Genomic DNA, 13,581 nt, shown 5'->3' with positions numbered 1-13,581 from the left:
ATTTTCTTTATGCAAATTTAAAAATTTTGATCCGTCAAACACTGAAAATTATTATTTTTCATAAAAATTCAATGTCTCCTTAACTTTACGTGCAATCAAACATATAAGTCTTAACATTTTTCTTACGTGCTAAACTGATGAACCAATGGCATGACGCCATGTGTATTAAATGAACAAAAGTGATTGGCTACCGAGAGCAAATTTCGATAAAAATTAAGTACTTTATTTGTAATAATTTTTCAGTACACATGGCGTTGTGCCATTGGTTCATCAAAGTAGCACGGAACTTCAACGAGGAAGTTACACTGGAAGTTTTCTAGTTTCTCTGTTTTTGTGCGTTATAACTGACGTTAACCGTAAACTGGCCCCACCGTTACAAGGGCTCATCGCTTCCTTCAAAAACATGTAACATGTTGAAAATGATGTGTCTTTAAATTTAGAACTGTTGGATGATTCTAGGGATTCGTACCTTTAAAGTGGCCACGATCTGAAGAAGCTTTAATCCTGAAATGATAGCCACACAGTTGAAAGCGGACCGTGTGCGCGTAGCGTGGTACGCACTGAATGTCAAAAGATAAGGAATCTTAATCTTACCAAATGAAAAAATTCAAGAGTATTTCCAAGTATAAATATATAGTCAAGTCAAAGAATCAAAATTTTGACCAGACATCATTTTTCAATGCTCAACCACTAGTTATATAATAATAGGAAAAATTACTTAAAAGACCTTGATGGAGAGGTTTCTTTTTAAATAGAGATCAACCACTCAAACAGTTGATCTTAATGAATTAATGGTTAATGTCAATGATTTGAATCATCAATCTTGATGATTTGAGTTTGACATTGTATACAATAAGGGGTGTATCAAGGAAAAAAAAATTCTAACTTAAGTTGTTGGTCACAAATTTCTCTGAATTTTTTCATAAAATCGTAAAATTCTTCAAATAAGAGACTAGCAGATTAATTCAGACGAATAAATCAATGACTTGTTGCTTTCGAAATATAATAACATTTTTACCCTTCTCTCTTAAAATATTAGTTTCATCAAAATCTCACGAACAAGATATGATTTTTTTTAAACTTTCTTGAATTTTTTACATTAACAAAGTCCCAAATTTTGTGACTATAAGTTAAGGTACGCTCAAAAGTCAGGGTGCAGATAGAAAGAAGTCCCTGCCACATAGTCCATTAAGTAATTTTCTCTTGCCTAAGCCATGTTTAAGTACTACATAGTTTACACTTTTGAATCTCTGCTTTGCTTTTTTATTAGACAAGTTTTATTTATTTATAAAAAAGTTTTATTAAAGCAGTAATTTTCTTACCATTATGGATTTCTTTCTAAATAAAATTATTGATTATAGAAGGCAACCACCCTCAAAGTGATTAGGAAGAACCATCACTCTATAAACCAATAGTATTTTGTTGAACAAATCTCAAATTAAATATGAAAAATTAGAAAACTTCTTCCACGCTCATCTCTGTCTTATTCTTTCATTTGTCTTTGAAGTACGTAAATACATTAGACTTTTTCTTTTTCTATTGTGTCTCTCCTTTATCTACAATGAAGGTATGTCCTTCAAAGATATCTTCAATGAAGGAAAATGGTCTTGAAAAGTAAATTTCTTGGGAAATTGAATTTTGGTCTTTGATTGCGGCTAACAATATGTTAACCCCAAGGGGTTGGCTCAAATTCAATGGCAATTTCAGACTGATAAGTGGTTAATGCATGTAGATCATGAGTTCGATATCCAGTATAAGTAATAATTTCTCAGGGGCCACCCATGAGGGCTCACTCTCACTTACTTAGTTCATGTGATGTGCAGGCGTTGCATGTGCCCCAGGACTAGTCCTTAGACAAGACCATGGTCTATGGACTGGGAAAAACTTAGATACGGGCTGGTCCACTGTCTACAGGCATACCCAATTATCAAAAAAAAAATTAATATAGTAAAATTTGTGTTAGTAGGGTAACCAGAGAATAATATTAGGAAGGGAAACTCATTTTCCTAGGTGTGGAGTGGAGAACCATTTTCCTACCAGGGGAAATGATTTTCTAAAGAAAATATGTATCATAGATCTTAAATTTTCATTTTTTGTATAAAAAAAAAGAAACATTTCTGCAGTATTTTTAATTTAAACCTTGGGGGGAATCTGTAAATAGTACTCCTATCTGTTACCTGGTTCATCGGTTCAAATTCAGGTTTGGATTTCGTGGTTTGCCAATGAACCCAGTTCGTAGGGGTAGGTAGAGAAAATTTGATTTCGGGTTCCCTAACTTGCAAAATCAAAGACTTTTTTAATAGAATATTTTAAGAATTACTTATCAACCTTTTCAAAATATTGACCAAAATATCTTCATAAATAAGTTCTCTAATGGAGAGGGATTAAGGGAAACTGTCCATATTCATGTTGCTTCGTTTTGCTCGAATTCATGTTCAAAGTTCATCACTCTAGAATGAAAAGATCACATAGGTCCATATTGCTTAGATGTGTAAAATGTACTGACGGGCTTGGGCCATATCTAGTCTGACCAAAACAATATAAAGTCGGGCCGTTTTAGGATTACATAGTCCAAGGTCAACATGACCCTAAAGGATACTGGGATTCTCGCCAAGCCTACAGGCTTTTTAATAAATTCTTTAAAAGAACCTAAAAAATCTCAGTTGATATTTCATGAGTAAAAAATTGATATAACACAAATGTACTTATAAAACAATTAAAATCTTAGAGCATTTCAGGGTTTTTTTGGGTGTGGGGAGGGTCGTAAGGGCTGGCAATCGGTCTGATAATATCCACTTACCCCAACTCACCCAACTTGAGTTATTTGGGTTTATAATCTGATTAAAAATTTGGGTAAAATTATCCGTAATTTTTGCAGGATCATATATGGATACGTGTTGTATCCAATCTGAATAGCCATCCGAATTTAAAATAGTAAATTCACAATCAGGTATACATATAGCTCAAAATTAAGGTTCCTACATCCTCCTCAAAATGAGGCATATATATCCAACTCGGATAATGGCTTGAAATTTGGGTACGAGGCAGACACAGATGTCCTTTAAAAAGTTGGATAAATGGTCTGATATGGATGTCCTTAACATAATCGGGTAAAAAATGGATGCAGGTATATATATATATATATATAGGGTCACGTTCCTAAGACTCATATTGAGACTCACATTGCGACACACCGTTTTGTCTTATATGGGCAAAAATGTTTGGAATGAACTGATTTTTTGTGAGGATGATCTCTGTGATGAGGGGATCATCCTGGCAAAAAATCATCCCATTCCAAAACTTCTAACCCCATCAAAATTGATTTACAAAAATTGGACGGTCTATAATTTTTCAACAAAAATTGGACGGTCTAGAAGTTTCATAATGAGCTGATTTTTGGCAAGGATGATCTCCTCACCATAGAGATCATCCTCACAAAAAATCAGCCCATTCCAAATATTTTGCCCATATAAGACAAAACGGTGTGTCGCAATGTGAGTCCCAATATGAGTCTTAGGAACGCTGTTATATATATATATGGGTCAGGTTCAAAGGACAACCATTTCTACACACATATAGACAACGTGTTTTGTCTTATATGGGCAAAAATGTTTGGAATGGACTGATTTTTTGTGAGGATGATCTCTGTGATAAGGGGATCATCCTGGCAAAAAATCATCTCATTCCAAAACTTGTAACCCCATCAAAATTGATTTACAAAAATTGGACGGTTTATAACTTTTCAACAAAAATTGGACGGTCTAGAAGTTTCATAATGAGCTGATTTTTGGCAAGGATGATCTCCTCATCATAGAGATCATCCTCACAAAAAATCAGTCCATTCCAAACATTTTTGCCCATATAAGACAAAACACGTTGTCTATATGTGTGTAGAAATGGTTGTCCTTTGAACCTGACCCTATATATATATATATATATATATATATATATATATATATATATAGAGGGTCAGGTTCCGTGTACACATATCTAGTCATATATCTAAAACGTGTTTTGTCTTATGTGGCTAAAAGTTTCGGATTGAACTGATTTTTCGTGAGGACGATCACTACAGCTCAATCCGAAATTTTTAACCTCATAAAATGGATGGTCCACAATTCTTCAACTCATAAATATGGGGTTATAAGTTTTAGAATTATCTGATTTTTGGCAAGGGTGATATACTTGTCATAGAGATCATCCAAACCAAAAATCAGCTCAATCCAAAACTTTTAGCCTACATGGGACAAAACACCTTGTAGATATATGAGTAGATATGTGTGTACACGGTTCCTGATCCATATATATATATATATAGGGTGGGGTTCCGTAGACACATAAAGCTACAACGTTTTTGTCTTATATGGTTAAAAAGATTCGGAATGGGCTGATTTTTTGTGAGGATGATCTCTGTGGTGAGGGGATCATCCTTACAAAAAATCATTCCATTCCAAAACTTCTAACCCCATCAAAAGTGATTTACAAAAATTGGACGGTCTAAAATTTTTCAACTTGTAAACATGGGGCTAGAAATTTCATAATGGGTTGATTTTTAGCAAGGATGATCTCCTCACCATAGAGATCATCCTCACAAAAAATCAGCCCATTCCAAACATTTTTACCCATATAAGACAAAACACGTTGTAGCTTTATGAGTAGCATTATGTGCATACGGATCCTCATATATATATATATATATATATATATATATATATGTGGGTCAGGTTCAAAGGACAACCATTTCTACACACATATAGACAACGTGTTTTGTCTTATATGGGCAAAAATGTTTGGAATGGACTGATTTTTTGTGAGGATGATCTCTGTGATGAGGAGATCATCCTTGCCAAAAATCAGCTCATTATGAAACTTCTAGACCGTCCAATTTTTGTTGAAAAATTATAGACCGTCCAATTTTTGTAAATCAATTTTGATGGGGTTACAAGTTTTGGAATGGGATGATTTTTTGCCAGGATGATCCCCTCATCACAGAGATCATCCTCACAAAAAATCAGTCCATTCCAAACATTTTTGCCCATATAAGACAAAACACGTTGTCTATATGTGTGTAGAAATGGTTGTCCTTTGAACCTGACCCTCTATATATATATATATATATATGGGAAATGTTCAGCATCCTAAGTTTTACCACACACTTTAACAAACGTTTTTTATCCTACATGGGTTAGAAGTTTTGGAATGGGCTGATTTTTGGTGAGGATGATCTCTATATATGGATGCGGATATATGCTTCATCCGACCCACACCCTGCCTGTTACCAGCCCTCTTTGCTCTTTCCCACATGCTAACATGGGCCCAATCAGACTCAGGCAAGTTTTGGGCTTGAATTGGACTGAGCTATTAGTTGGCTAGGGTCCAGCTTTTCAAGCCCATAATAGCTAGGTTTCCAAAACCCAAGTAAAGGCCCGTCAGACCTTGATTCCGGGTTGGGCCTATGATTGCTTTGGGTCAGGAATGGGCTCAATTATAACAGAATGGGTTGTGCTTTTGGGCCCATGAACTTTTTAATAGGGATTTAAACATTTATCCCTCCGCGTTTCGGTAAATATTTGAGATATCCGTGATTTCAGACTAATGACATGCCCATTTGATCTCAGTCTACTATAACTGACTAATGAAAAATGATTAAAATGCAGTCATCTTGAACATCATGATCTTTTTCACCATCACCATCACCATAATCGCTATCATCATCGTCATTATCAACAATATGATCATTATCATCATCATGATCATTAATATGATATGACATGACATGCTCATTATCAACATCATCATCACCATGATTTTTATCATCAATACGATCATGCTCATATCGTTGTTGTTCATTACCATCCATCGTCATTGACATCATATAGTGCAATCCACAGTCCATACCAGGTCCATGGAGAAATATATCGGAGGAAACCCATATACTATTTCCTTTGTAAATACCACCTTACAATTATCATCCCACAATTAGGGGGCATTAAATATTTTACAACATAGACAATATCTCCAATATGGTAATGAATTTTTTAACGATATATTTGAACCAAATCGGATACCTGTTGTACTTTAAAAAAAAATATATGATAATAATACTTTTAATACATTTATTTTCAACATCAAATGAATGTTCATTCTAAGGGTATAAAAATAAATTGAAGTAAATGTATGGCAAGTATTGGTAAAATAATTCATTACCTAACCTAATGTGGGAATGGATACATCTTATTTCTAACTATTTTAAAAACATGAATGAACAGTAATTTTGGCTTATTAATCGCCCATTTTGGTAAATCATCCTAAGCACTATTTGTTGAGATAAAAATCAAGGTAGCCATCCATGCTCTAGATCTAAGTTCTACAATAACGATCCCATAGAATGCACATTCATCAAACACAACAAATCAAAATCAGAGAGAAGAGAAGAGAAGAGGAGTGAGAATGCACAAGACCTTTTAACGAGCATCGTCGTTCAGCTTGTCAATTACGTCCCTGACTCTTTGAACTAATTCACTAGAATAAATTTTTCTTTATAATTTACATTTAACTTTTTAACCTTACGCATATTGGGACACATGTTGACTATGAGATGTGAAGGTTATGTCGACTAATTTTCTTGGGCAAATGCACTAATGTGTGTTATGTGGCAAGTTTGATGGACTATAAATACCACACCATCGTTACTCAAGTTTAAGCGTGTTGTCTATGACATTATACTGTCACCTTCCATCCACAAAAAACGGACTTTCTCTGCTTAGGTCCAAACCCTGGGCTCCAAGTTCTTGGGTGAGAGAAAGATATCTTTGCATTGTAAATTCTTGAAGACAAGTGAGATGGCTTAGGTGTCCTTTTGATACTTCGGTCTGGTCAGGTCTCTTTGCTTAGGTCGTATATCATGAGTTATTATTATTGCACCAAATCGGATAGGGACCCAACCTGGATCTCTGGTCAATTTTTCTTATCTTCACTCCAAATATTGTTATAATTATATCTTATATTGATGCACGTGTTTAGCAGTTTCATACAGCCTGGAATACACAAATTCCCCACCTCATCTTCCTATCTAGTTCAAACCCATAGCCCACTCACATTCTTTACCAGATCTAGAAAGCTAAGTTTCAATGACACAAGTCAATGTGGGATTATAGAACCATTGTTTCCTTTTAAAAAGTGCTTATTTTAGTGCTCCTCTAGCAATCTTAATCATATCCCTCCAAATAATTGCATCATATCTTATCCAAATGATTCAAACCACAGATCTGTTATCGACTAAGATCACCTTTTCAATATGGTTCCATGCTTTTCTGTCACACGGTTTATTGAATTCATGTCTGATCAACACAAGAAAACAATCCCTTTAACACCACTAACATTAGAACAACCTTTTAGAGGGAATCTTAGCAAGTAGATCCAATGATGTAAAAATAATTTTCCTGTATTGCCCGTTTTGTTCAAAGATTCCCTCTAAAAGGTGGTTCTAATGCTTTTTCTAGCTGGTGTGGATCAGTCATGGATGGTAGACTACTTTGGTTCCTAAATAATCACATCTTTCTGGTCTCCTGACCTATAAACAAGGGGATAAGTCCGGCTGAACCCCTCACATAGAGTATAATTCTAGATATACCACGCACTTGCCCCGTAACCCAACTCTTCCAACCAGTAAGGAAGGACCACAAGTGAAAGAAAACTTCACTTAAGATAGAAAGGGAGGGAATCCATAGACATTACTTATTCTCGAGGTGGACGTGAGATGATAAGGATTCTTGATTTCAACAGGAATGTGTGTATCAAATCAAATATCACTTTAAGAACAAAGAATCCTACAACAGTTATAGGACCCTCTGGCCCCTACCCCTGCATATGTCCGTCCCTACGCAACTTGTTCAATGGGTACCCAAACCACAGATAATTCAAATATTATTCAAGGAAGGATTGAATGAGATAACTTGAAAGACTGGTGAGTCCCCAGTTTCTCCTTTTTAATTTAATCTGATAGAGATAATAAATACAAGATAAACTCATAAAACACCTGAGAAATAAGAAAAGATTAACCTGTGGACGAGATTAAAACGTGGGGTTAACGCAAGGAATCACACATTCTCATATACTTTCAAGAAAATTAAAGGATGGAAACAGGACCAGAACAGGAAGATAAAGTAATGTATACTTGACTAGAAGCCCAAAAATTTATTTTATCGGTGGTCGAATTGAATGGAAGCTTTCTCTTCTTTCCTTGCTTTATTTGTTTCCTCAAGAGATTCTAATAGATTAGATTGGATTCAAATTGGAGAAGGTTGGGGCCATCAAGGACCCTACGAGTCTAGTTTTTTTAACCAACTTGCTGAAAAAGCACAGGAGATTAAAGAGTCAGCGAACCTATAAAGCTCAAGTTGCTCCTTCAGATTCCAGATAGATATTTGGTTAACTCAAGAGAATACGGTCTACAGACAGAGAAAATAATCAATCACAAAAATGCAGAGATTTACATGTACAAAATCTATATTGCCATATATGCGTCCTAAATCCTCAGAGAAAACTAAATACAAAAGTTCAGCTCTATTGAAAACTGCTAGATTCTCATAATTTGAAAATAGTAGTTCTTACCCTTCAAGGGCATTGGCCATCTGCAAATTGCAAGACTATACCCATCAGATCATTAAGCTAGTTTTGAATCATTGGCCATTTTTTTAGTTTTCCAGAAGAATAAAATAAATATTACAGTTCGAGAAAAACCCAATCAGCTCATTTACCCTTTTCTAAAGAGCTCTGTTGGGTAGAAACCATTGAAATATCCTCTATGAAACAATGGTTTAGCAAGTGCATGACTTATGTCCAACACACGCTGTTATAAAACAATTGTCCAGCTATTAGTGTTCCCCAACCATTATCACTATGCGTTATCTCAGATATTGACACAGGCAACATGAATCCTATTTCATCATCCAATGCCATCTTAACATATCTTTGGTGAAGGCAGAAATAGGTTTTCTAAATAAAATAATGATAGGTGAAAAACAGACCCAAACTAAATGGTTAAATCAATTGGCACAATGGTCAAACCCACTATAATTGCTTCTAAGGTCTATTATAAGCCGGAGTCGACAAAGTACCAAAGGATCCCACGTGGAGAAAAAGGGTCATTCCATTGGATCAATAAAAGAACCCACAAAATGAGTATACTTAGGTAGCCCAGTGTAAGCCTGGAGTACACTTTCAACTTGGACAACTATACAAATGCATGGTTATTCTGGCAGACATGGGCTCACAGCAAGAGCTTCAAGAAAACGTCTAGTTAAAAAAGAATGTTGTGTGATAGATGCATAACAATCAAATTAAAAAAATAAAGACAAAAAATTACAAAATGGCGAAAGACCAACTATGCTTTGTGGAGATGAATGTTGGGCGGTAAAGAAACATCATGTTAATAAATTGAACGTAAAAAAGATAAAGATCTTGAATGGATAAGTGGAGAAACTAGGAAAGACAAAATTAGAAATGAACATATTCAAGAAAATGTAGGAAGGGCTCGAATAGGTGATAAACTAAGAAAAAGTCGACCTAGATAGTTTGAACTTGTTCTACAATGGTCGATTTAATCCCTAGTTAGAAGAAAAATGCAAGTTGAAGGTTCTAAAAGAACGAGAGAAAGATCCAAAAGAACGTGGAAGGAGACAGCGAAAGAAAATATGAATAGTTTTTTAATAATAGAAGTAGTGGCTTGGACAAATTGGAATGGAGGAACGTGATTCATTTAGCTGATCCTAAATCTTTAGAACAAGGCTTTGAGGATGCAACGACATGCTACACCAAGTGTCCAATTAACAGTTGAGATGGAAATAGAAATAAAGGTTTCCAAGAGACTGTTACAAGTTTCCTGGCATCACTTTCCCAAGGAAAATACATTCCCATCTCAAGCATTCTTGTTTCCAATGATATTGGACATGAGAATTTTCCTTAGGCTCACACTCAGTACCCCCCCTCCCTTTTCTCAAAGCGGACCCCATTCGGAAACAGATTGTCAAGAAAAAATGAACCCTCTGCAACTTTTTTTTATTGGTAAGCCTGTTTTAATGAACTCCACTGTTTTCAAATCCAAGTCTCTAGTATCATCACCTAAAGACTTTACCAACTAAGCTAGTTGGTACCTTAAATAAAAATAAAAACGAGAGAGGGGGGCAACTAGTGGGTTTGGTAAGATGTCACCGAATGATCCATTAGGTTTATTTTTAAGTGGAGTGCGTTTTGAGAACATGTGGTGGGGGGGGGCAGCAACGAGTGTAATAGTTTCCTTAGTGAAGGAAATAAATGCCATCAGCAAAATTCACCACAGATTAATAGGAATAGGAAAAGGAAAAAAGAAAAATTATGCCCAGCAAACTTGAGGTCGGTTGTTGTTAAACCTTCAACCTCATATCCAATATCCATCTATCCCCTCATGAGCAACCAAACAAGATCCAGCTATGATACAATAGAGCTAAATGGTACCACAGCCCGACAAAATTGGCCCTTTTGCCTTGATCACTAAGGACGAACAAACGCTTAACAAAGAACAAAAGGTTGTGCAGAGATCTTTATCTTCAGTATCTGCTGAAAGAAACTCCACCCGTCCATGAACTGACACAGGGTCCTCCTACTACAAGAGGAACACCTGTTGACTCTGCTTATTCAGCGACATAACAAACTAGTATAATTGTACGAACTCATCTAGCCAGCTAGAACCCTTTGGAATTTTGTTCCAACAAAGTAGTAAAACTCCAAACCTCTTTCACGTGTAAGAACATCCAGACAAAGGGAAAAAATTATTGCGGGCCCCTACTTTTTATCCTTGGCTGCAAGAAAATCCTAAAAGAGATGTCAGCCAATATTTCAGTCTTTGGAGGCTTAGGGTTTGAAAAAAAAATTACCAAATAAAATTCATCTTAAAAGAAATATTCTCGTAGGTGCTCAGCTGTGAATTGTAATAGTAATTAAGAAAACAGCAAGGGAAAATTTCCTGTTAAAAGATGACAGTCCTTGTTCTTTGTTTGGGTGGTGTAGGGTGAGGGATTTATTTCAGGCTCATCTTTTTCATGGGTTTTCCACTATATAATCATACTACCTACTAAATTATAAAGGAAACTGTCTTACTAGTGATACAAGCAAAGAAAGAGAGGAAATAATAAATAAAGAGCCCATAATTCTATACTGATTCTCCTCTCATCTTCTCGTGGTTCCTAAGGAGATGAGTCACACATTATTCTACCTTTTTAGCAAAACATATATTCGCCAACTGGCTCCACCACCTCCTCTTGTTTATAAGAAGCACCCATGACAGTCTTCTTCAACATATCATCCCTTAAGTCTCTTCTTCCTTGACTGAAGCAGATATTCACTTCCCCTCTTTTCATATTGTGCTTGTCAGTAATCTAATTGCATGCCTAATTCCTCCTAACTACCATATTCATCAACTGTTTTTTCTCCTTTATATTCATCAGTAAACCACATTTTACACCTTTCCAAGGTTCCAGACTCATATTCAAATCTCTAGTCAAGGAAATGGCATCCAGCTCTAAGCGCAGCCCTAGCTCATCGTGGACAACCAAGCAAAATAAATTGTTTGAAAAGGCCTTGGCCTTATACGATAAGGACACTCCAGACCGCTGGTTGAATGTAGCCAAAGCTGTGGGAGGAAAATCTGCGGATGACGTAGAGCGACATTACAGGTTACTGATAGAGGATCTCAAGAACATCGAAGCAGGCCAAGTTCCCTTCCCCAATTACAGGTCCACAAGTGTCACCAATGGAAAAGGCTTTGCTGATGAAGAGCAGAGGTGTATTTTATACTAGCACATCTTTATCTACTACTGTAATTAACAGATACCTCTCTGGGTTGGTTTATGATTCCTATTTTCCCCACTTGTTCACTGGTCTGTTCAAACTATCGATACATTATCTGTAATCTTTCAATATAAGTGGGCATCTTCCTTCCAGACCCATAAACATATGGGTTCGAAATCGTCTCTCAAGACTTAAATTAATGTGGTCAAATGGTTGCTTCTGTGAGTCATGCCCCACAACCTCAAATATTAAATAATCTATCCACAATCCATTCAACTTCTCATTTGACATCAAATCCTACTCTGCATCAGGTAGTTGGTCTACAACAAAATTTAAATAATCTATCCATTCAATTTCCAATCCTATCCCTAATTGATGGAGGTCCCATATGAGATCAAATCATACTCTTGCATCATTTAGATGGTCAACTACAAACTACAGAATACAGATTCTAAATAATCTATCCACACTCCAATCAGCTTCCCATTCTGTCCCTAATTGATGGAAGGTCTCATATGAGATCAAGTCCTACTTTGCATCATGTAGTTGGTCTACCACAAATTTTAAATAATCTATCCACACAACATTCAACTTCTTATCATATCCGTAATTCAAAGAAGAACCCATATGTGATCAAATCCTATTATCGATCGTGTTCTTGATCCTATGCTTTAGACCATGAACAGAATGCGTAGAAATACAACATATTGCTCCCTTTCTTATAGTATCTATGAGGAGCTTCTTTCAGGCTTCCCTCATGTATTTATCTTAATTATCCACATTCCCTTTTTCAACAGCATTGCCAATTACCTTAACTTTTTCTGAACATTGGGTGTTTAATTTCATTTGTGAACTGGAGCTTTTCATTATATGTGTTATGGTTTTGTATAGGCTAAGGTGTTTCTAACTTCTATACAGGTTTATAAGCATCTAAAGCTCAAGTGAAGTTGAAGTGAAGCCAATTTTTCTTAAGTAAATGTAACCAAAAGAATCCCTAAAAAAAAATGTGCATGGAAGTGCGAAAAGCGAATGATGTATATATGATTCTCCTTTTTTTTTTCTTTTTAAATCTTTTTCTTCTCTTTATTTATTTTTTCCTTTCTACCTACTATTATCATGTTCCTTCCCTTAGCCTTCGAGTTCAATCTGACTCTAAGATGGCAGTTAATGTCCTTAATGATCGTTGGAGCACTCCTTGGAGTGTGCTTCACCTTGTGCTCTCTATCAAAAATCTCCTACACAGGTTCCTCGAATTTTCCTTCATGTGTTCTGTGAAGCCAACAGAGCTGCTGATTCTCTTGCTGCTGTTCAAGATGTAGAGGGGTGTTTCGAAGTAGATAATGGTTCCTTTTCCTTGAACCTTATTGCTTGTTTAACTCAGGACAGGAGAGGTGCTCTCTTCCTGAGGTTGTAGCTGGTCTGGGTCTGCCTTAACCCTGTTGATCTTTCAAAAAAAAAAAAAGTTCCTTCCTTCTACAACAAAGGAAACAAGGAAAAACTATTAATCTGTGATTTCTCCTCATTCCTCCCTCCCTACTGTAAAACTTGTCTAACTCAAATGTAGATAATCTACTTCAGTTCAAGATCGAGCCGTTACACCCATAAACTATGGCTTTACCAAATCAAATCGAAAACAACAATTGCAGATTGAATGAAACAAGCGAAAAAATCATAGTTGAAGAACAAGAAAATAACAGAAATAAAGTTTCCATGCAGTATCTACTTTCATGGATTCTCCGATTCAGAAATGAATTA

General features: G+C 35.8%; 1 protein-coding gene across 1 annotated transcript; it reads left to right on the top strand.

Moving 5' to 3' along the window:
- The first annotated feature begins 11,243 nt into the window (after positions 1–11,243).
- Positions 11,244–12,935, top strand: LOC147407360 (protein RADIALIS-like 3). The gene is made up of 2 exons (XM_086435890.1): positions 11,244–11,819; positions 12,745–12,935. Exons 1-2 carry the CDS (start codon positions 11,545–11,547, stop codon positions 12,758–12,760), a joined length of 291 nt encoding a protein of 96 aa, XP_086292016.1. The 5' UTR covers positions 11,244–11,544; the 3' UTR covers positions 12,761–12,935.
- The last annotated feature ends 646 nt before the right edge of the window (positions 12,936–13,581 follow it).

This window comes from Akebia trifoliata, chromosome 3 (assembly GCF_017979445.1).
Source record: "Akebia trifoliata isolate Shusen 1 chromosome 3, ASM1797944v1, whole genome shotgun sequence".
Lineage (NCBI taxonomy): Eukaryota > Viridiplantae > Streptophyta > Magnoliopsida > Ranunculales > Lardizabalaceae > Akebia > Akebia trifoliata.
Note: the sequence above shows the minus strand (reverse complement) of the source record. Positions and strands in the feature narration are given on the sequence as shown.